Source organism: Rattus norvegicus, chromosome 6 (assembly GCF_036323735.1).
Source record: "Rattus norvegicus strain BN/NHsdMcwi chromosome 6, GRCr8, whole genome shotgun sequence".
NCBI classification, from domain to species: Eukaryota; Metazoa; Chordata; class Mammalia; order Rodentia; family Muridae; genus Rattus; species Rattus norvegicus.
Genome location: NC_086024.1, coordinates 60,472,076 through 60,496,825, shown reverse-complemented (window position 1 = coordinate 60,496,825; position 24,750 = coordinate 60,472,076). Strand labels below are relative to the sequence as shown.

The following is a 24,750-nucleotide window of genomic DNA, read 5'->3' as shown; positions in this document are numbered from 1 at the left end:
GTTGTACTATTGTAGAATTTTTATTTTTAAAATTTCTATTTGAGTTGCTGATGAGCTTCAAAAGAAATATGTGAAATTTGGCTCAAGATCAGGGAAAACTTTTCAACAATTTTTCAGTTCATCTTAAAAATCATTCTGTCATATTTTACTATGTATATAAAGTGGCATTCTTAATGTTGACAGCTGTACATTATAATATGGATCACCTTGAAAATACATTACAGAAAATTACAAATTATAGATAATGTTTTATTGGATACTATCCTTATTTATATTTCAAATGTTATCCCCTTTCCTGGTTTCCCCTCCAGAAACTCCCGTCCCATACCCCTCCCTCTGCTTCTATGAGGGTGCTCCCCTACCCACCTACTCCCTTTTGCCTTTCCACCCTGGCATTCCTCTACACTGGGGCATCACGCCTTCACAGGACAAAGGGCCTCTCCTCCCACTGATGCCAGACAAGGCCATCCTCTGCTACATATGCAGAAGGAGCCATGGGTCCCTCCATGTGTAGTCTTTGGTTGGTGGTTTAGTCCCTGGGAGCTCTGCGGTGTCTGGTTGGTTGATATTGTTGATCCTCCTATGGGGTTGTAAACATACTTGTGCATCAAATACCCAACCAAGATTTCATTCTTTATGTGAAATAATTTCATTATTGGAACTAGAAAGCAAATTTGTTTTCAGCTTTAATGAATGACACACTTATATATATGCATATGTATGTAAAGAATTGTATTAAAATACATGTTTTATGATTTATTAGCAGTATGTTTTGTTTGTATACCAATTTTAAATATCCATATATACATAAAATAATATAAACCTTTTTTAGAATAAAAGTATTAGGTCGTAACATTATAGAAATTGAAAATATGTGTAAATATCTGTGTGTGTGTGCATACATGTGCAAATAACAACTAGTGAAAAATGAATGAGGTCAGGAATTTGAAAGAGATAAGGAAGCTATATGTGAAAGTTTGTAGGGGGAAAGAAGATATGTAATCATATAAAAATCTCATAAATTAAAAATACAGATTCTTAAGTGGAAAAAGACTAGGAATTCCTGTTTCACTACACTTAGAGCTCACTGTGACCTCGACTTCTGCTTCAAAAGGCCTTTACATAGTCCCACGTCAAGCAGCTTCACACTGCATGTGCTATCTCCTCTTTGGTGGGTTCAGTCCAAAGGACGCTTCCTGTTTACAGCTTTCTTGTATTTCTTTAAGCCTCCCAAAACTTCTACGAAATAGATTGTTATGATTGTTTATGAATGTATTCATGAATACAGAAGGCTAAATTAGAGCCTGTAAAGAGCAGAGGAGTCGTGCTTTTAGAACCAGCAACTGGAAGGTGATGAACCTTACGATCTATATGTATTATCAGCGCTGTAAGGACTCCCTCAACACAGTGGTTAAAAGCAGCCAATATGATCCATAGAACAACTAAAGCAAAGCATAGGAAAAGTCAATACTATCAATGATGGGACACTATGAGGGGCTTAGTGTAAGAACTGCAGATCCTAACCAAAGAGGACTTCAATTGAGCCACTAGGCATTAAGATCTATGACTCAACAACTACACCTAGATGAAGCTAATTTCAGCTGCTAGATGCTGGGTCACTAGCATTCAAATCCCCGAGCACTAAGCTTTGTAAATTTGAAGACTTCTATATTTGGAAATAATAGCTTTCAGGGCTCAGAGCCATAGTGTCATTCTTGAAACCAGGAAAAAAATAACTTTTAGCATGAGCATCAATATGTTACAGTCAGACTTAACGTGTATAATTCTATAACTCAGTTCTCATGCCCTGTGGCGAAAAAAAGACCTATGAGCTTGAAGCATAACTCAAGAGCCCCTGTCACTATTTGTGATTCCCAGCCAAGTTAAAGAATGTGCCACACTTTGTGCCAAATCCATGCATTCCACAGGAAGCTCCAGAAAGCTCTACTGTGGTGTTTATACCAAGGATAAGGCATAGCTGAGGAGCTTTGGGAGATGAGCACCAACAGCATGGGACTCTAGAAATAGACTCACTAAAGGAAGCTAAACTTTACAAGTCAGAAACAATATTTCATGTGTTTTTTCTGAATGGATTTTTAATTTTTTCTATAGAATTTGGGTAAGGGGGTTGCTACAAATATCATGCATTATATTTATTATCCAGTGTATACAAAAAAATCAAAGGTCTCTAGGTAGAAGGCCTGTGAGGAAACTGGTATAGCTGAATCACCAACTGAGCCTCTCTGCACAATGCTAAGTGGCACACATTAGACCGTATTTTATCAGGTGTTGACATCACAGAATTATGTGTGAAACAATTATGTAATTTCCAGAAAAGAACAATTTTTATAACCATTCTTACACATTAGAAATACAGATCCTGTAACACAAGTAGGTCACAGGAAGAAAGGTGTATAACTGAGGTCTGTGCTGTTACTAGAAATCAAATATTCGAAATGTTACAAAGTGTCAGGATAAGTTCTTGACCACCTGGGAAAGAGAATACAAAGCATAAGCAATGTTGTCATTCTTGAAAGATATAGTAAGGACAGGAGAGAGTAAGGCTAAGGGACAGAGAGCTACTTGAGTCTCAATAAAAATCCGTCTGCAACAACCCATAGTCCATTACCTGTCAAACTCCATTTCTCTTAGGTACTTGAACGTTCTGTGGCTTTGATTAAATCCAAAGGGTAGGGGTTGGGGGATCAGGAGGCAAGGGTCATATGTCAGATGAGGAGGTATGTCTTACTTATAGCTGAGATTATGGTGGATATTATGAACAGTTGAAATATGACCTTCTAGCCTTTATAGAGGTGGTATCATGGTTAATCTAATTGGATTCCCATAAAAAAGACATGTATCTTACACATAGGTCAGCAGGCAGTAAATATTAGCCTTACACCACACAATGCAGACAGAGGAGGTCACACAGGGGTCAACCAATCCTGAAGTGGGAGACACTGCAATGTACACATATGTGGCAGACAGGTGGGTGAGAAATAGATGTGGAACAGTTTCAGCATTATAAAGAGAGATGGAACTGTTGATATAATGAAGGAGAATAGTAGCCTGTAGTGAGTAGCCAGGCCCTTCCTTCACCTGAGGACATGGTGAAGTCCTAACCCTTGTTGCCACTGAAGGCCACATCTAGTAGGTCTGTGACTATGCAGCCACAGGAGTCCCTGTCAATGCCCTTGGTGCACATTACCATTAGCAATCACAGAAATCACTGGTATGAGCTGCCACCAAGAACACCATTGAAGTCCAGAGTCTGAACAGTACTGGCCCAGCCCCTCAATGGCTGCAGTGCTCTGGAGCTGGCCCTAATTCTTACCAGCTACAGCAGCGCTCAGGAGAGCCAACCCTGCATCTTGCCTGGACAGGACAACAGAGCTGGCCCTGGTGGTGGGGCACACATGAGCCAGCGCCTATGGAAGGTAGAATAGGAGTGATGGCACCACCATTTCTTTGGCAGGAGGTTATGAAACTCCAAGGTAAATCCCTTCCTACCTAAGGGGTGCTTTGCCATATGGAAAGTCATGAGAACAGGGAGCTGGCCCTGCCCCACATCAGCTGTAGCACTTGGTAAAGTGGATCCTGCCCCTCTCCTTGGCAGCATAGTAAACTGGTCCAAGTGACAGGGTGCAGATACGTGATCCCTAAAGCCTGAACACCATAGGCCTTCCCCAGTCACTCATCTGCTGTAGTATGGTGTGGGGGCAGGGTTGATACCCCACTCACCGACCCTCACCACCTCCAGCATTCAGGGAAGCTGACCTGGATCGTGATATTAGGAGAACTATCCCCAGACCTTGGTGGCTGCAGCACTCAGGGGAGTGGGCTCTGCACCTTGACTGGGGACCACAGTGGAGCTGATCTTGATGGAAGGGGGCACAGGTGACACAGTCCTGAGGGCGTGAGAGCAGGTAGTTGCCCCTGCCTCCTCCAATCCGCAGATTGGGCGTGCTAGCTGAACAATACTGGACAAGACTCTTTCACAGGGAGAACCAGCAGACTGAACAGCTCAGCTGCCACTCAGTCCCAGATCCAGGACTTGGAGATGGCCCATCCACCTCAAAAATCTATATCATCTGTGAACCGTTGGGAAGTGTTAAAGGGCCAGTCCTAAGGATAAAAAAAGTTTAAAAATAATATATTAAATAAACAAGAAGGAAAGACAAAAAGAAAGAGAAGAAAGGAAATAACTGAGCAGTTTCTGACTCAAGAGGCCCCAAGTTATTTAATGTTTTCTGCTTTATCTTTATTTAGATTTTGCAACTGGAAATAATGAAGGAGGACTGGGGGAATGGTATACCTTTCTGTGACTTCTGGGGAGAATGTACTTTCTCTCTCTCTCTCTCTCTCTCTCTCTCTCTCTCTCTCTCTCTCACACACACACACACACACACACAACACTCATCAAAATCAGTCAGTAATAGTTAATATTATCAATAGTCATATTAAATCATATCCCATCAATTATTAGAATGAGTTCATCTTAAACTTCTTTCTAGAATTTGTTTAACTATGGAAGGGTTTTGACGCCAATTGCTAAAGACTGAATTTCAATAGGACTAAATATTTTTTTAAAATATGGCTAATCTCTAATATTCATAAGAAAGCTATAAGCCCTAGATGTTTAGCAGATGTTTGTAAACAATGGGGTGGCTTGCCCTTCTGTCCCAAAAGTGTGATAACTAATCTGAAAAGCTTCTGGAAGCCATTCACTCTCTGGCAGTTTCAGGAGATCCAGTAGTAACACTCTGTCAAATGCACCTTAGCATAGATACTGAGAGGAGAGAGGGACAGAGAGAGAGAAAGAGAGAGAGAGAGAGAGAGAGAGAGAGAGAGAGAGAGAGAGAGAGAGAGAGAGAGAGAGCAGTGGCATTTTGGAATACAGTCCCTGGCAGAATGCTCAATGCATTTGACAAAGGGGAGAACATGGCTAGATTGGGGCCATTCATTGCCTTCTCACAAATCTTACTTTTCTGTGTTTAATAACAAATTGTTGAAAAATAAAGTAAGTAAATTGTAAGACTATCGTGTGTGTGTGTGTGTGTGAGTGTGTGTGTGTATGTGTGTGTGTATGTGTGTGTGTGTGTGAGAAAGAGAGAGAGAGGAGGGAGAGACAGAGACAGAGAAAGAGAGACAGAGAGACAAGGAGACAGATAATGTGGGGCACAAAAAAGGTGTCAGGAGAGAGGAGATCTTTTCTTTAGATAAATGGATTTAAGCTCTCACTTTTCATGAGTGTGATCCAAAAAAACACTCAGAAAGTTGATTCTGCTTCTTGTTCCTGGGCTGATTATAGAAAGTGGGGGAACTTCCTACATTTAAAATGGAGGGCACAATTTGGATGTACTAAGAACCTGGGAGTAGGGGGAAGGGAAAGGATCAGACCAGAAACGAAGCAGACAAACAAGCAATCAGAGAATGCTTTCCTCTCTAAGGCAGCCTGAGAGGCAAACAAGCATGTGCATCACCTCTGGACACTGTGGTGTTAATGGTTGCTTTTCGCTTCTGTGTTGAAAGGCACCCGTGGGCTTGCTCCATGTTCCATGGATATCACGAGCAGAGATCGCAGCCAACTGCCTGCATTCCAGTCTCGCATTTTGAGTATCTTTTATATCATACATTTTACAAGTATCTTGAGCAGAGATAAGGCGTTTTTATTGCCCACTGTAAAAGATGCAAAGCTCCTTAACTCTGAGTTTTCTTCCCACAACTTGATTTTCTGCCTGCACAGAGGTGAGCTGCCCCCTTTTATGCCTTCTTATGGGAACTGAGTAAGGAGCCTTTACACACATGGGTATATGCAGCTTATTCTGACATGATTAAGGAAGCCCTTTTCCTCTGACCCAGGGGCATTGCATCCTCCTAGCAGTCATGAATCTTCAGCAGGCTAACACATTACATCATCAGTAGGGTAAAATTGCAGGTCCTCAAAACTTGGCAGTATTCATTCATATAAAATCTAGTTTGGGGAATGAGAAATGGGGTCTTCAGATACCTGGGGAAGGTATTAAAGCAGTGGTGGGATTTGAAAATGAACTGTGTGAAAGAGGTAAGTGAGAGCTGTTTTGAGCAGGAGTCCATATCTCCCAGTCTCAAAGAAGCAAAGTACATTATTCAACAAATAATAAAAATAGAAATATGTACTTCCGAGCAGCAGAGATACTGAACTCCAGGGAAAGGAACAAAAACTCAGAGCACTGTTATAGTAACAATAGAAGTGATAATTAACTTACTCTGGTAGCCTGCTGTTTACAAGGCAATTCCATACACAATATTTTGTGTCTTACAAAACTTTTTTGAGATAGTCTTCTTTATTTCCTTAATTACAGAGCAGAGGAGATTAAAGTTTAAGAAGGTTATATAACTTGTCAAAACCCCAAACTACTGTTTGAAAAATAAACACTATGGAAAAACCTAAGGAAATTAAATCAAAACCAAAATGAAAGCAAGACTTGGCCATAGGTTTACAACATTTTGTTACAAACTATCACCTTTCACATTATCATTCACTCAAGTTTTGCTCCCTGTAAACTCTTATTTTTCTCTCACGGAAAAGAATAAAAGTGATGTACTTAACCTACACATTTTAGTTATTGTTTTCTCTCTTTCATTTCATTCTACAATGGGCTCATATGTCTTTTCATCATGAATTCTCTTTCATTGATTTCATGGTGCCTACTACACTAAAACTAATAAAAAAGAATCCCAACACACCTAGAAATCCCAAATGTTATAATATCTGCACGCATTGTGGTATCCTAATTTATACCTCATCAATTGCGTTGCTATTTTTGTTTGTTTCTGTGTATTTGGGACAGTGTCATACAATATAGCACTGACTGGCCTAGCCCAGGCTATCTGTATACGTGCAGTGATCCTTCCTAATCTATTCAATTCTAATCTACTCACAATTGAGAATAGATGGCCCAGTCCATTTTGGGTGGTGCCATTTATAGGCTAGTAGTCCCGTGTTCTGTAAGAAGGCAGGCTGAGCAATTCATGATGAGCAAGCTACTAAGCAGCATCCCTTTATGGCCTATACATCAGCTCCTTTTAATAGATCTCTCCTGAGAGACCCATTCAGAGCATGTCCAACACAGAGGTCAATGCTAGCAGCAAAACACCGAACTGAGAACAGGACCCCCTTTGGGGGAATTAGCGGTACAATTGAAAGAGCTGAAGGGACTTGCAGCCCCATAAGAGCAACAATGCCAACCAACCAGAGCTTCTAGGGACTAAACCACTAATAAAAGACTATATACATGGACTGACCCATGGCTCCAACTGCATATGTAGCAGAGAATAGACTTGTAGGGGCACCAGTGGAAGGGGAAGCCCTTGTTCCTGCCAAGGTTGGAGCTCCAGTGCAGGGGAATGTCGGGGGGTGGGGGACGGTAACAGGGGTGGATGGGAGGAACACCCTTATGGGGGAGGGGAAGGGGATGGGGCTTATGGGCAGGAAACTGGGAAAGAGAATAACATTTGAAATGTAAATAAAGAAATATATCTAATAAGAAAAATAAAATTAAAAAAATAAGAAAGAAAGACTTTCCCAATCATTTGTTGTTGTGTAAAACTTAGCCTAGGTCTCAAAAGCCTAGGTTCCCTGAAGCCTAAAACATGGGCTTATGTAAGTAGGAAAACACATATGGCTGGTTTCTCGGGTTGAGGAATAATTAGATCAATTTATATTAGAAAAATATTAATAATAATTTGATAAAAAAGAGGTTTCTCCCCATTTTTTGATATTTTATTTACATTTCAAATGTTAGCCCCTTTGCCAGTTTCCCCTCTAGAAGCCACTATTTCATCCCCTCCCCCTGCTTCTATGAGGATGCACCCCACCTATCAATCCACTGCTGTCTCCCTGCCTAGGAGTTCCCTGACACTAGGACATTGAGCCTTCACAGGACCAAGGGCCTCTTCTCTTGTTAATGCTCAACAAAGGCCATCCTCTGCTACATGTGTGGGTTTTTTTCTTGAGTTTGTTTATATAGTGAATTATGTTGAAGGATTTCCATATATTGAACCACTCTGCATCCCTGGGATGAAGCCTACTTGATCATGATGGATGATCATTTTGTGTTCTTGAATTTGGTAGTTTTACTTTGATATTCATAGGTAAAATTGGTCTGAAGTTCTCTTTCTTTGTTGGGTCTTTGTGTGGCTTAGGTATGAGCGTAATTGTGGCTCAGAGAACAAATTGGGTAGTATTCCTTCTGTTTGTATTTTGTGGACTAGTTTAAAGAGTATTGATATTGGTTTTCTTTGAGGGTCTGATAGAATTCTGAACTAAACCCATCTGGTCCTGGGCTCTTTTTGGAAGACTTTTAATGATTGCCTTGATTTCTTTAGGGGTTATGGGACTCTTTAGATGGTTTATCTGGTCCTGATTTAACTTTGGTACCTGGTATCTATCAAGAAAATTGACTATTTCATCATATTTTCCAGTTTTGTTGAGAATTGGCTTTTGTAGTTGGATCTGATGTTTCTTGTTCAGCTTCCACGTGTATATAGACTTCCTGTTGTTTCTGTTGTTATTGAAAAACAGCTGTAATATGTGGTGATCTGACAGGATGCATGGGATTATTTCTATCTTTTTGTATCTGTTTTGTGACCAATTATATGGTCAATTTTGGAGAAAGTACCATGAGGCACTAAGAAGAAGGCATATTCCTTTTTTTTGGATGAAATATTCTATTGATTTCTGTTAAATCCATTTGATTAATAACTTCTGTTGATTTCACTGTATCTCTCTCTGTTCAGGTTCTGTTTCCATGATCTGTCCATCAATGAGAGTGAGGTGTTGAAGTCTCCCACAATTGTGTGAGGAGCAATGTGTGCTTTGAGCTTTAGTAAGGTTTCTTTTATGAATGTGGGTGCTCTTGCATTTGGAGCATAGATGTTCAGAACTGAGAGTTAAACTTGGTATATTTTTTTCTTTGACAAGTATGAAGTGTACTTCCTTATGTTTTTTGATAACTTTTGGTTGAAAGTCGATTTTATTCGATATAAGAAGTACTACTTTAGCTTATTTCTTTGGACCATTTACCTGGAAATCTTTTTCCAGCCTTTTCCTCTGAGACAGTGTCTGTCTTTGTCACTGAGATGTGCTGCCTGTATGCAGGAAAACACTGGGTCCTGCTATGTATCCAGTCTGTTAGTCTATGTCTTTTCATTGGTCAATTGAGTCCAATGATGTTAAGAGATATTATATAAAAGTGATTGTTATTTTTGTTGTTAGAGGTAATGTTTTTATGGGTATCTTCTTTTGAGTTTGTTGGAAGAAGCTTACTTTCTTCCTTTTTCTAGTCTTTTTCTGACTTTCTTTGATAATGAAAAAGATGAGAAAGTGTAGGCCAAACAAACCTTTTCCTCCCCAAGTTTCTTTGGTAAGATATTTCATCTTTGAAATAGAAAACCTAAGACACTAATTCTCTAGTTCTACCCCACACAGTGCTCCCTACTGTTTTCTCTTCTTCCTTCTCTCTACCTAGACCTTCTCTCATGTGACCTTGATTTGATAACCATTCATAACTCAATGGCACACCACTCCGTATCCCAGCGTCTGACTTTATCTTGAGCTTCGAACGTGTACATCCAAGTATTTAATTTATATTTCAGTGAATCCCTGTAGAATCGTATAGCTCAAATATTCAAAATTGAAAAACTCTACTTCGTTATATACTCCATCTCACTGTCAAATGAATCACACTGGCTTAGGTGTGCAAAACAAAGTATAGCATCCCTCTTCCTTAGATCTCAAATTTAGTTGGAAAGTACATTAGTCCATTTTCCTCCGAATATCTCTCTCTCATATCTTATCTTCTTGCTGTTTCAGTGTCTTAATCTTCATGTGAAACTGTATATTCAACAGCCCCTCATAATATATATATATATGTATATATATATACTTTCAGCTTAAGTTTTAATGTCATTTCACCATCCCCAAGTTAGTATACTCAGTCTTTCAATGATAAATTTTTACTAAGCGATAGAAATTTACTCAAAATACTTATAGAGTCACCTTTGTGATTATTGTTGAATTCTTAACACTTTCTCTCAGGATTATCTGCATTGCCATGTACACAGAGGTATACTAGACAAGGGAAGCTTATACACCGATGATTACTTCAGGTTCCATCCAGATAAAGAACATTCCTTCATCCCTCTATATCTGTTCTGCAAGCTACATGTATCCTCTGCTTCTGTAATCTCTATGCAATCTTGTCAATTAAAATTAAAGTCTCATTGCCCTTTAGCTTCTATCCAGATGGAGTACTACTCAGCTTTCAAAAAACAATGACTTCATGAAATTCACAGGCAAATAGATGGAACTTGAAAATATCATCCTGAGTGAGGTAACCCAGTCACAAAAGAATGCCCATAGTATGTACTCACTGATAAGTGGATATTAGGCAAAAAGAAGCTTGGAATACCCACAGTACAACTCACAGACCACATGAAAACGAATAAGAAAGCAGATCACACCAAAGTATGGATGCTACAGTCCTACTCAGAAAGGGGGAGAAAATAATCTCTGGGAAGTAGAGGGAGAAAGGGATCTGGGAGGGAGAGAGGATGAGGAGGGGAAAGGAGGCTAGTTCAGATATGAAAGGAGATGGGTGAGAAGTACAGAGGGTCAGAAGTTGTAAAGTAGGTGTGTAGCAGTAGGGGAGGGGGAGCTGGAGGTAGCAACTAGAAAGTCCCAGATGCCAGAGATCCAAGAGATTCCCAGGATGCAACAAGGAGAACATTAGCCAAAATACCCAACAAAGGGGAGAGAGAACCTGTAGAGAGCATATTCAGTGGATAGGCATGGCCCTGGGTTGAGGCATGGGGCCACCCACCCATCTCAAAAATATTAATCCAGAATTCCTGCTGTCAAAAGGAAATGCAGGGACAAAGAGGAGAGCAGAGACTGAAGGAAAGGTCATCAAGAGACTGGGATCTATCTCATCTGCAGATACCAAAGCCAGACACTATTGCTGATGCCAAGAAATGCTTACTGAAAGGATACTGGTATATCTGTCCCCTGAGAGGCCCTGCCGGAGCCTGACCAATACAGATGCTCATGTACAAAGCTAAACGTCAGATTGAGTGTAAGGACTCCAATGGAGAAGTTAGGCAAAGACTGTAGCAGCTGAATGAAGGGCTTTACAAACTCATAGGAAGAACAACAATATCCACCAACCAGACTCCCCAGAGTTCCAGGGGACCAAACCATAAACCATAAGGAACACATGGAGGGACCCATGTCTCCAGCTGGATATGTAGCAGAATATTGCCTCAACTGGGAGAGCCCCTTGGTCATCTGGGGGCTCAGTGACCCAGGGTAAGGGAATTCTAGGGCACTTAGGCAAAAGTGGGTGGGTGGGTGGAGGAGCACCTTCATAGAGGCAGGGGGAGGGAAGAGAGAGGGGATAGAGGGCTTGCCTAGGGGAAACTGGAAAGGAAGAGATTTTGAAATGTAAATAAATAAAATAAACAATAAAAAATGAAAAAACGAATGCTAAGAATTCATCAAAACTACGTCTACGGGGTCTAAAATAGTGGGAAAATATACTCATCACCTCCTTTTAGTACTGCAAAATTTATTTGTAAAAGAAAAAGGTGAGAGATCGACAGAAGACAAGCAAACAAGCAGGAAACTGAGTTTGAAGCACTAAGCAAACAGCCAGCAGAACCAGGATGAGACAAAAGAGATTATGCTGCCAGCATACATTCCAGAAATACAGTCTGGGTCAGGGCCAGAAGCTGGCACGTCCATCCATGTGAATCAGAAGAAATAAGGTCAGAAATGAGAGATGCATCTAAAATAAGTCCTCAGATGCAAATTTCAGGCCAAGAGGCAGCGTAAAGTCAAAACATTGTAGGTAAGCCAAGACAGTATAGTCAGAGGTTTCAGTCAAAGGAGAAAAATAAGTTAAGTGAAATTAAAGTACCTCAATCACCAGCTTCGTGATGCTAACCATAAGAGGACTGACTGCAAGGCACCTGAAATGATTCTGCACATTCAATCCCCGGAATCTCTGTGATCCTAGGAAAAGTGAGACGTATACCAAGGCACTGGGACTCAAATCCAGCTTTCTATGACACCAAATTATGTGTCCTCAGACAGTATGCTAGCTAGCACTGGGCCATTTATCCATTCGTGTTGCACAAAGAGAGTAATTACCAGTAAGTGTCTTGTCCTCCCAAAATAGAGCTAATCTAGCACAAGGCAAGAGACAGAAGTAAAAGCAAATCTCAGCATGATAAATTAGAAAGAGAGCTAGCATGTGATCTAATTTGTTTAACAATGAATTAAACACACACACACACACACACACACACACACACACACACACACACACACACGGCAACCAGGTCTCTTTTCTTTCTTTCTTATCTCACCTCACTTCATATGAACAAATCACAAAATATATCTGAAAGACAGATTAGGTTTTCATGTTAGAAATGGGTTTTTTAAGATGAAGAATAAATCTTTTAAAATCAGAACCAGACATATTTATTAAATGTTTTATGAATTTCTTCTTGTTGATCTTTCCTGTGATATATATATATATACACATATATATATGTATGTATGTATGTATGTATATATATCCTCCACATTCTCCTCTTCTTCCTTTGCATCCATACTTTTGGTGTGTCGTTTGGAGGATTGAACAGAGGGCCTTGCTAAGCAAGCATCCTACCATCAAGGTTCACTCCTAGCCCTCCACATATATAATACAACGGTAATGACGGAGAATCGGTGAAGAGAACAAAGGAATATGAGTAGAGACTGCATCTTCATTACACAGAAAAACACTAATATTCATGAAAGACCAACCTCAATGCACTGGTCTGGGAGACTCCTGCGTATGTTGGTGTCAGAAGGAATCTTTTGAACCTCATCTTTTCTCCCATCACCTCACATGTCTCTCCACCATTCTCTAGTTCTTTCTACTGAATAGAAGCCATACCTTTGGTTTTCATGACTAGCCTTAAGAAGACCTTTATTATGTTCCCATTGGAAAAGACACTCCTGACCCCTCTTTAGGTTTCCTGTTGTCCTGCACAAACTTCATTATATCAAGAGTTTTCATAAAAGCACTCTCTGGTTCCACCAAAAATTCCAGGCAGCATGAACCAGCTAGAACAGATATGCTGCCCCAGCTCACAGGGAAATCGACTGAATGGTCTGCTGGGAGGAATGGATGGGCCAAGTGTAAACTAGCATTTTTGCCTAATCTTATTGAAATGGACTATTTTCACAATATATTTTCTGCAGTGCCCCCACCGACTTCTTGTTCATGAAATCAAAAGTGTGATGGTGAATTAAAGTGTTCACCTGAAAAAAATGCACATCCTGCCTCCAGGAAGTCAAGACCTGGGTCATCTTTCACAAAGAGATGACACTCAGAAGAGGCATACCCGCTGAACTTGGGAGGTGGGGCACACAGAGGGTCCTATTTCACTCTAAATCCTTGTGACCCACAAAGCACTTCACATCCTCTGAACCATTCAAAATGAGGATTTGAAGTGCTTCCTCAGGACTGCACTTCAATAAATCTGTTTCTCCTGAGTGAAAAATACTGACCTCAGGTTCTGCTGACACTGGGACCAATACCCTAGTTAGTGGCTATACTGTTTTTATTGTCCTTCATGTAAAAGTAAAAGGAAAAAAAAAGTGTAAACTATGACTGTGGCTAGTGCATTCTAGATTGCCCTATTTTGAGCAGCATTATTTATAAGACTATTTTGACGTGTTATTTTTCATAAGTACACATAGAAAACCACTATTGTTTTCACCTTTATTGTCATTTACCCTGCCAAGGATGGAGAATCAATTAGAAAAATTTATGCATCAGGGAAGATATTTTACTTTCCACTCAGAATTATTGTAGATTTGATGAGGTCATGCTTATAAATTATTTACAGTATGGCAGTAGAAATAAATAAGTTATAGTGATGATTGTTTTATTAAGCCCTAGAATAAATAAAATATTTTGAGGTTATTTTTTTAATTGAAAGAGATGAAGACCTTGTATTTATGCTACATCCAATGATGTTTAATATTGTCAGCATGAGTGTGTTGAAAATCAGGTCTGTGCCTCCACTGAATAGACTAAGATTCAGAATAGAATGGAGGAGGAAAAGGCAAGAGACTGCTCTGTACATAGTACCTTGTCTGTCTGTCTGTCTGTCTGTCTGTCTGTCTGTCTATCTACCTACCTCCTCCTCATCATCATCAATCTATCTTTTTCTTCTTTTCCTTCTCCCACCTGGCTACCATGATGTTAAACTGAAATTGACCCAAAATAAGTATTTTATTTATTAACATGTTTTGCTCAAACACTTTGTGAAAGCAACAAAATTTTTGTACAATTTCACACTACCTACCACTAGCCAGTAAGTAAAGCAGGCCCCTGCAGGGGCAGATTCCTGTGATAATGGACCTTCAAATTGTTTTTTCATTTGTTGTCAGCTAAAACTTTATGGTACAAGCAGACCATGCCCAGAAGCATTCCTGTTCGTCATTTTAATCTCTGCGATCTTAAATTGAGCATGCTCAGGAATGGATCAGCTTGTACACATAGACCCTTTGAATAGAATCTCCATGTTCCCTCTGTTTGAGGAAGTCACTGCTTAGGAAATGACTCACCAGCTGTCCTTGGCTACTTTAGGTAATGAATCTTTTCCCACTGTTTTATGTCTTGATTGTGCTTATGTTGCATTTGTGCTTACCAAGATATTAACAGAGCTCATTTAGTTACAATAACACTACAAAGACCATGACAAGACAGGGAGTCAATACTGTAAAATACTAGTTTTAGGGCTGGTAGAATGTTTTCCTGCTATACCAGAATCATTATATTCTATCTGCAGTATACCTTAAATTGATTGTGGTGGCACAGAGCTATAATCTCAGCATTCTGGAGGTGGGTGCCGGAAGGTCAGAAGTTCAGGATTATTCTTGGCTATATCAGGAATATGAAGGCAGACAGGAGATCTTGTCTCAAAAAATAATAATGATTTGCTTATCAAACGGAAGGCCTTTTACACTGAATCAGAGTGCCTGTCTCTCAAGTGGAAGAAATTATACCTGAATATGAACATTCGGCACCTCAGTCAGCAAGTCACAATAATTGCCCAAGTATCTACACTGCTGGCTGCTATAAATGGTATGAAATTCATGAATGTTTGGAAGTGTTCATCCCATAACACAGTACCATTCAAAAATATTTCACATGCAGTAGAATACACTTTATACACTGCAAGCATAAGGCTAATCCCAAACGACAACATGCAGGCAGATAATCAGCCATTTGAAAATATGATGTCTCATGTACTCAGAAGTCATTCCTACTCATGACGATACTTGGAGTCTCTTAACCCTTTGCTGTGTCCTGAAACCACAGCAGGAAGCACAAACCCACCAATAATGAGGTAAGCTCAATTCTCTACACAGCAGGAGTGAGGGCTTTCTATCTTGTAACTGCAGTTCAGATGACTTTATATAAAGTGTGGAGGCAGAAATTAAACTTCCTTTCCACATCTCAATGAAAATGCCTCCCATGGAGTGACTTAGTCTGCAACCCAAAACAGGAGCCTGGTCACAGCATGCTACAGGCCACCACAGCAGGCTTCACTTTAGCTGTCATCTCCATGTGAAGCCACACCACAGAAATAAAGCAGAAATATTAGTGGAAGCTTCTCCATTGTGAACATGCTCTAGTCTGGTAGCAGGAGGAAGGACACTGACTCTCCATGCTTCCAAATGTGACACTCTTCTATTTGATTATTAACAGTAAGTTCACATGACCAGCACAACATATTCCCTCTCTGACTCTCTGTCTCTCTCTGTCCGTCTCTGTCTCTCTCTGTCTCTGTCTCTTTCTCTCTTTCTCTCTGTCTCTCCTCCTCCCTTCCCCTCCCCTTCTCTCCCTCCCTCTCCCCCTCTCTCTCTTTTCCCCCTTCCTCTCCTTCTCCCTCTCCCCCTCTCTCTGATAATATAGCAATTGTAAACAGGTTTAGCAGTGCCAGCTTTCTAGACATTCTGCATATTTCTCCAATGTAGTTTATTCAATGGATATTTCTAATAATGAATATTTCTAATTTTTTATCATTTTATTGTTTAAGAGTACAGAAAATAGGAAAGTTACCCAGTGTCGGATACAGGATGAGGATCTCAGCATGCACCTTCAGGAGTGCTGGCTGTACTGAAGGAGCACTGTCCCAGTTTCACCTTATTCACCTCTTGTTCATTTTGAAACCAGCCAAGATGTCTTGATAGGCACAGAGTTAAGGTGTCTATTATAGCACCATGGGCAGAATCCATAATCAGGTAACAAACAAGATGTTTTTTGTTGTATTCTCTAGGTTTGATTTTGATTTAATTTTGCTGTGACGAATTTAATGAGATCATTCATTCTTCTCAAGTATTCACAGCCATACTCTACTACCCCCAAAGCACACAAAACATTATTATTTGACTCTTAGCATGTTACAAATTTAATAATAGTTCAAGAACTTATTAAAGAACTACTCACTAATACATTTGAAAGGACAATTTGTTGGTAAAAAAATTAAAAATTAATATTAAGAAAACAGTTCCAATATGGTTATTCTCTAATAGAATATGGAGGAATGTCAACTTCTAATGATGTTTTGTAAGATAAAGACCCTGATCTCTAAATGTCTAGTAAGCTGAAGGCATGCACTGATGTTGAGAGAAGTGTGTTACTTAGAATCATCACATCAGGTTTATATTTTCAGTTTCTTTTGTTACTGGGAATTTATTATAAAAGATTGCATTCTAATCACTTTTCCTCTTAATTAGCTGGGAAGTTCCTGGAAGTGTAATTAACATTTCTTTTTTGCCTTAATGATTTGAGAAAAAACAGAAAATGTGATGATCCTGAAATCTCAGCTAGTTTTTATAGAGTTAACAATTAATCATCAATTTGTCATCTCATAAATGTATTATAGATAAACCCTTACTACACATAAAATGAAGCTTAGGTTGAAATACTCTAGTATGCAGTGAGCTGTCTTGGTTTATCATTTGAAGAGCTAATTTACATGTTGTCTTAAATTCATCAGATCTTCTCTTTCATTGGAATTCATGATTGAGATTGGGCACAACTGTGGAGGTACAATGTGCTCATGATTTTTTTTCTTGATCTTTCTGGAATGGATAGGTTCACAAACAATAAAAAGGAAATACCTCTCGGTTTGGGTTCTCTCATTTTATTTCTTTTACCAGTAGTGTTTTCCAGGCTTAGTTTTATATCCAATATGCTAGGTTTTTTTTTAATCTCATAGTTGATTTAATTGGTCTTCTTTTGAAGAAATTATGCTAAAAGGCAGTCTTCAGGTGACCTACTTGTGAATACAAAGCACATGCCTGCATCTGTTCCCAGGACAAACAGGATCTGTGATTTATTCTTGTAACGAATCACATGATATTTAAAAAATAGGTCAAAAATTATACTATATCTTCCATATGAATACTCACACTCAGCATATTTCTGAAGTTGGGAAAATTCTGAGGGGCTGAGATGGGCCCATTTTTCCTGGTTTGTCATGGCGTAGGTGATGAGATTCTTACACAGCAGATGAGGGCTTCTTTATCCAGATCTTGGTCAGAATTCAATGCTTCAAAGATTTTACAAGGTGTGTTTCATGATAAAATAGCCTGGACTTCCAGAATATGGACTCTGTCGAAATGAAACTGCTGTTGATGTTTGTAATTTCAATAATTTGTTAAAGCACTGTGAAAAGAAAACATGAAAATCAAAAGATTAGCAATAATTCACAAAGGAAAATGGTAAGGATTAAATGATAAGGGTAAACTGGTAAGGATTATATCTCCTAAACAATAAATTATAGGTTTATCTTAATTTGCATACTTTTGAACCTTTAATCACTTCTTCCTTCTTTAATAACAACCCATGTTCTTTCCCTAATAACAAGTCACATAAATCAATGTAATAGAGAGTATGAAATGTGAAGAGCATTTTGTTTAATCAAACTATGCTGACCAAAGTAAATTTATGTGTTTAATTTTATAAAGTCTACATTCTAAGAATAGACAAGAACATTATTTATATCTAAGCAGCCACACACACACAAACACACACGTATACACACACACATATAGATATATAAATAACTTGCTAAAATCTAGATTTCGAATAGTGTTCCATGGACATCAGTTTAAGGGTTCTTTATAAATGTTATACAGCAATTAAATTTGAAAATACTTTTAGTTTTATAACCTTACATTTTTTTCAATAAATGTGCCAAATCAAAGTATTTCCAAATGCCTGAAAGACTTGCTTAATGAAGAGTGGATGACTCTAGTGTGAATCACGTTTTAAAATAAATCCCCAAGTTGTCACTGGCTTAGATTCATTGGCAAATTTATAAAGACAAAAGTGAACTCCATCTGGCTTCAGTGTTTTATCGGAGACTATAATCAATTGCGCAGGACTCAACCAGGCTGGCATTGGACCTGCTATAGAAATCAAAGCTGGGGAAGAATTACTTGGTCTCTAAAAATTGCATATTAGAAAATTTATGACAAAAGATATAATCAAAGTCAGAAAATCTATAGCATGTCTGAAAGGAAAAAGAAACCAAAACCATAGAACAAAAAAGGCATTGTTTTGGTTTGGGCAGTATTTTAAAAAGGGTATATACCATTATTTTTATAAGGAAATACATTTTTGTTATTTGATGTGAAATACCAAACGATATGTATACAAATGTCCAAGCAATTTGAAATAAGTCAGAACATATGTAATGGATGTAAATGTGTCTCCATCGAGTCTATTCTGCTGATTTTATTGTTCACACTGATTTCCCCCTGATTCTGCTACTTCTTAGGTCCATACAGTCATGTAAGGTGATGAACTCTGTCCTCCCTCTCCAAAGGGAGCTATATGATTCCATCACAATTGTCTCTTTCCAGGCTTCACATTGGGCTCCTTCCCAGGGTTTTGAATGTTGAGTTCAGTAGTTGAAGGACAGGGTAAAAATGGCCATAGCTAAATCATTTCAGATATATGTGGACACCTGTTCGTATCTGAGCCTGATTCACCAGTGCTCTCCTTGCTTCCACAGCATAGTGATATCCTTTTAATAAAGGAGCAAATGTAAAAGACAGACCAAGGCTATCATATACATATACAGTTATTATACATTAATCTTTTTCTTTAAAAAATTGACAGATCAGTTTCTGCTCTCTATGACCCCTGAATCTCATGATGGTAGCTCATTGGTTTATTCAACAAAGCTTTGTGAATCCCTGAATGTGACTCAACACTCTTGTCATTGGAGACGTAGCAAAGAGCCAAACTCAAGAAAGATGGAAATAGTGCTGATGATATCAGCTGTCGAGGAGGGTGTACAAGATACGTGTTGCGTATTAGTCTACACAGTCTTCCCATTTTAGTTCTGGGAAACAGACATTGATGGTGTTTTTGATCTTGTATCTAGCGAGACAACTGACACGGGGTGTATGGCATTATGGATCACAATAGTCTCTATCTCCAATCTCAATCCATTCAGTGTCTATTGGCATCCTGGGTAGCAAAACTGCAGTGAATGGATATCCACTTAAATGATTATTCTGCCAGGTTCCTGGAATAAAGAATTGGTAAATTAAATGTAAGAAGATATAGATTGAGGCATGAAATAATGGTTCGTTAGAATAAAAAGCAGGTAAGTGTACTTTTAAAACCTTCTTATCATTCTCCCTACCCGGTGACATGTTGGGTACATGTGGAAGAGCTTCTTGTACTGTGCAGGTAAATGATAGATGCAAGCCGTGAGCTAGGTAGAGCTCAATAAATGGGTCTGTGAAAGGTAAATAACTAAGAACCGAACAAATTTAAGCCCTCTCTTGCTTTAGGAGTAAAGTTCTATTAGAGCAGAGACAGGTTCAGTAAAGAAACGAGCAGGTGGCCTTTGGTTTTCTTTAAAAATTGTATGTTTACTATACAAAACACTGCAACAAACAATAAATGACTGACCCAATATTGCTAAATATTCTATCATGTGATAGAAATAAAAAACCATATCCTTGTTATCATATATTTCCCTTTAAAATTGTACCTAATAGGAACTTCCGACTTCTTTGTTTACCATTGGCAATTTCCAAATTCTCCTATTGTTCTTAGATGGTCAGAAGCTAAAATACTTTCAGAAGTCAGTCTAAAATTTTTCCAGAATTATGACTAGCCAGTTATGAAGACTAAAACTTATAAGGTGGTTGTATTAGTTCTTAGTTCCATTGTGAGGAGACACATATTAAGTAAAGTGAGTTAAAAATTTGGTATTAAAGCATAATATTCAAACAAATACAGGGGAATGCTTTGTGTGGATGTGCAATTTCAGTTCCAATGACTGACCAGAGCCATGCTGTGCACACAGTACAAACAACTCGGGTCACTGAAACTTTAGTTTCTTTTATTTAATTAGTAGTATGCGGGCAGGAAAATAGCATTTTCTGAAAACCTTTAACTAGGTGAACATTAGGCCTATGAAAAGATAAGTGTAGCTTGTATAATATCAGATCCAGAGACACAGCTATGCTTCAAGCCACAGAAGGTGTTGAAAATAACAGCAGCACATTCTCACAGTCTCTGCCTCTTCACAAATGGTTAGAAAGAAGGTGACAATATTCAATTGGGAATCCCCATGGTGTGTTCACAGATCTCCTGTTCCCCTGCAGAAGGTTTTCTTTAGGCACATGAAAGGAATGCCAGGAGGGAACCACTGCGCAGGCTTTTGGAAAGCAGTCTAATTCTGGCTTTCTCATCTAGTCAACAGATGTGCCATTTTGCTTAGTTAGTGGCAGGAAATAATTACATTGGAGGAGCTGAAGGAAGCTTTTTGGCCCATTGTACCTAGGCTGAAAACATTTCTCATATTACAGAAAGAACTAAATGTCCTTGTGAGAAAAAAAATCAAGTTATATTCAGATAAAAGAATCTGCAGATTGTCAGCTACAGAAAAGGATAATTTTTAAGGATAGTTTCATGAAGACAGCATGTCATAACTCCAATCACAGAATAAGAATTAGTGAATATTAATTCACACAGGAGAATTTAAGATGTGCTTACAAACTCAAAGTGTTACAACAACAGAAAATACGGCCAGAATCTCAAGAACCATATTTTTTTTTGTTTGAGGGGGATTCAAAAATAAAGGAAAAAATAAGAATGAGTAAAGATGCAATAACAATTAATCCCCATAGGTTGCTCAGTGAAATTAAAATCAGGTCAAATAGAGTACCAATTCTATAATTACTAAGTTTTTATTCATTTAACTCTGAGAAGAACTGTGAATTTGAGGACAGATAGCAGGTAGGCAGTGTGCTACATACTGATAAAGCAGTAATGTGTCAATTAGTTGTAACATTTGAACTCTCAGATTACTTTTTTTCCCAATAATTTTTATTCACACTCTGATTACAGCCTCCACCTCTTCTCTTCCTACTTCAACCCTTACAAATCCCTTCTCCCATTGCCTTTCCCGTTCTCCTTAGAGAAGAGGATCCCCACTTGGGTACCACCCTACCCTCAGACATCTATTTCCAGGAGAACTAGGTGTACCCTCTCCCACTGAGGCCTAAACATGGAGATATCAGAAGATAGAAAGATAAGATTGATGAAGCTAAGAAAGGAGTGCATGATGACAGAAGCCAGATATAGATGTCTACTGAGAGATACAGCGAGAAAGCATGTCAAATATAGAGGTGAGTGCTAGCAGCAAACCATTGAACTGAGAACAGGACCGCTGTTGGAGGAATTAGAGGAAGAATTGAAAGACCTGAAGGGGCTTGCAAACCCCTAAGAACAACAATGCCAACCAACCAGAGCTTCCAGGGCCTAAACCACTACCCAAAGACTATACATGGACTGACCCATGGCCCTAACTGCATATGTAGCAGAGGATGGCCTTGTTGGGAACCAATGGAAGGAGAAACCCTTGGTCCTGCCAAGGTTGGACCCCCAGTGTAGGGGAATGTTGGGGGGAAAGAAGGGGTGGATGGGAAGGGGAACACCCTTATAGAAGAAGGAGGAACGGGATAGGGGGCTTATATCTGGGAAACCAGGAAAGGGAATAACATTTGAAATATAAACAAAAATAATCCAACAAAAAAATAAAGATTTCTCATGCTTATGAATCTGGAGGATTAACATGATGAAAATGGCTGTCTTTCCCAAAGCAAACTACAGATTCAATGCATCTACTGATTCAATATAATTTCCATAAAAATTCCAACACAATTCTTTACAGACTTTGAAAGATCAATTCTCAACTTCATGTTGAAAAACAAAAAAACACAGGATTCCTAAAACAATCCTGAACAATAAAAGAACTTCTGGAGGTACCACCATGTCTGATCTCAAGCTGTACTACATAGTGGTAGTAATAAGACCTGCATGATATTGGTACAGAAACAGACAGGTTGATAAATGGAATTGAAGTTCTTGTTATACAGATCTTTCACTTGCTTGGATAGCAATACACAAAGATAGTTTATATTATTCATGGCTATTGGAAACGGTGCTGTTTGGCTAATTTCTTTCTTGGCTCATTTATTATTTTAGGAGGGCTACTGATTTTTTATTTTATTTAATTTTGTATCCAGTCACTTTTACTGAAGGTGTTTATCAGATTTAAGGGTCCTCTGGTATAAATTTCATGGTCACTTATGTATACTATCATACCAGTTGCATATAATGATACTCTGACTTCTTCCTTTTCATTACTATCCCCTTGATCTCCTTTAGTTGTCTTATTGTTCTAGCTAGAACTTCAAGTCCTGTGTAGAGTAGATAGGAAGAAGGTGAAAAACCTTGCATTGACCCCGATTTTAGTGAAATTTCTCTGTCCATTTAATTTGACGTTGACTACTGGCTTGCTGTATATTGCTTTTATTATGTTTAGGTACATACCTTCTATCTCTGATCTCTCTAAGACGTTTAATGTGAAGGGGCATTGGATTTTGTCAAAGGCTGTTTCAGCATTTAATGAGATGATCATGTGATAAATCAAAGACCCTAAAATAAACCCATACATCTACAGACACTTGATTTTTGACAAACAAGGGAAAACCATACAATTGAAAAAAAGAAAGCAACTTCAACAAATGGTATTGGGCTAACTGGAACTCTAAGATTTCTTTAGGCGAATGATCTAAATTAGGTAAACCAGCTACATAAATAAATGATTAGAAAGTATAAGTAACATTTTTAAAAAACAGGCATTATTACTCTATATAGAAGTAAAAATATGGCTTGATCTACTTTGGAATATTACAAAAGCAACAAAAAGCACTATTCTTTAAACAAAATGGCAAAAGTTAACAACTGTTCACAAACGAGGCTTGTTTCCCGATATAGGAGAATGCCAGGGTGTTGAGGTGGAAGTGGGTGGGTGGGAGTGGGAACATCTTAATAGATGTAGGGGGAGGGGGGATTGAAGAAGGGGGGAAAGTGGACAACATTTGAAATGTAAATACATAAAATATCTAAAAAAAGAGAAAGAAAGAAAAATAATAATAATAATAATAATAATAATAATAATAATAATAATAGAGAATGTGCTGGCTATTTACAGCAGCATGAGTATAAAGCTAGATTCAGTAGCGATGAAGAAGCCCTGATTAGGAAGAAATGCTTCCCTTAAATAGGGTTGTAGGGCATTTTTATAACTCATTGTGGGTGGGGCCATCTCTTGGTTGGTGTTTCTGGACTCTATCTGAAATAAGGATGAGCAGGCCATAAGGAGTAAGCTGTAGGTTGATGTCATTATGCAGGTGGAGGCAGGTACAGGATAGAACAAGGCCTGTCATTGGATGAGAAGGAAGGATGGGCAGGAGAAAAGTTTTAGAGAGAAAGGGGAGGCAGGAGGGAGGAGGAGGGAGCTGAGATAAATTGCAGCAGATGTTAAGATTCCTCTCTGCACATATTAGAGTTTGTTATGACTATTCTTAAGGGATGGATGGGTACAGGATTTTGTGTTGTCTAGATAGACAAAATATATCTTATCAATTGGATCAGAGGATATTGTGTGATATATTCTTTCGTGTGGCGACTTAACTAAGTTCAAGAGAGTGTATAGCAGCAAGATGTTCCAGGCCCACCAAGAAATGGGGATGTGTATGCCTGGCATCATGGAAACCAGCAAAGAGAGCTGTGAGTGAGAGCTGAGTGTCCGGAATTGGTGCCATGTTGGAATGGCTCTTGAACAGCAGGTTAGAAAGTAGATGGGGGCAGCATGGAGCCACTGAGATAAATTAGTATCTGAAAATATTTCAAGATGTTTCAGGTCAACATTAAATTCAATATTAATATTAATAAACTGAGAGTTGAATATTAGATTTGTACTTTAAACATATTAGTAAATTAAAGAAGTGAAAAGAGACATGAGGCAGGATATTGTATGTTGTTCAGTATGGAGAACATTTGAAAATGAAAATTTTTGCTATATATGGTAGCAAATAAACTTGTAGTAATTACTTGTAGTAATTTAACTCTTAGCTATTTGCCTGCAAATGTTGCAATCAGCTGAAGGCCTCTACTTTCTGATTCTCTTTAGAAGCCAACTTGGTTTGTTCAGAGAGAGGTCAATAAGAAAAGATAATATGCTACTTATGTTCAGGGAGAATTCCAGATAATGCCATGCAGAATCCATAGCTCTCCATCAGATTGGTTAATGTTTTTC

The 24,750-nt window shown here is 38.7% G+C and overlaps 1 protein-coding gene across 12 annotated transcripts in view; it reads right to left on the bottom strand.

Moving 5' to 3' along the window:
* The window catches only part of Dgkb (diacylglycerol kinase, beta), a 756,320-nt gene that overhangs the window by 627,595 nt on the left and 103,975 nt on the right, over positions 1-24,750 (bottom strand). For all 12 annotated transcript variants that reach the window (XM_063262362.1, XM_017594328.3, XM_063262364.1 and 9 more), the window contains exon 2: positions 17,525-17,780. In XM_063262362.1, coding sequence (XP_063118432.1) covers positions 17,525-17,594 — 70 coding nt within the window. In that variant the 5' untranslated portion in view covers positions 17,595-17,780. The remainder of the gene's footprint in view (positions 1-17,524; positions 17,781-24,750) is intronic.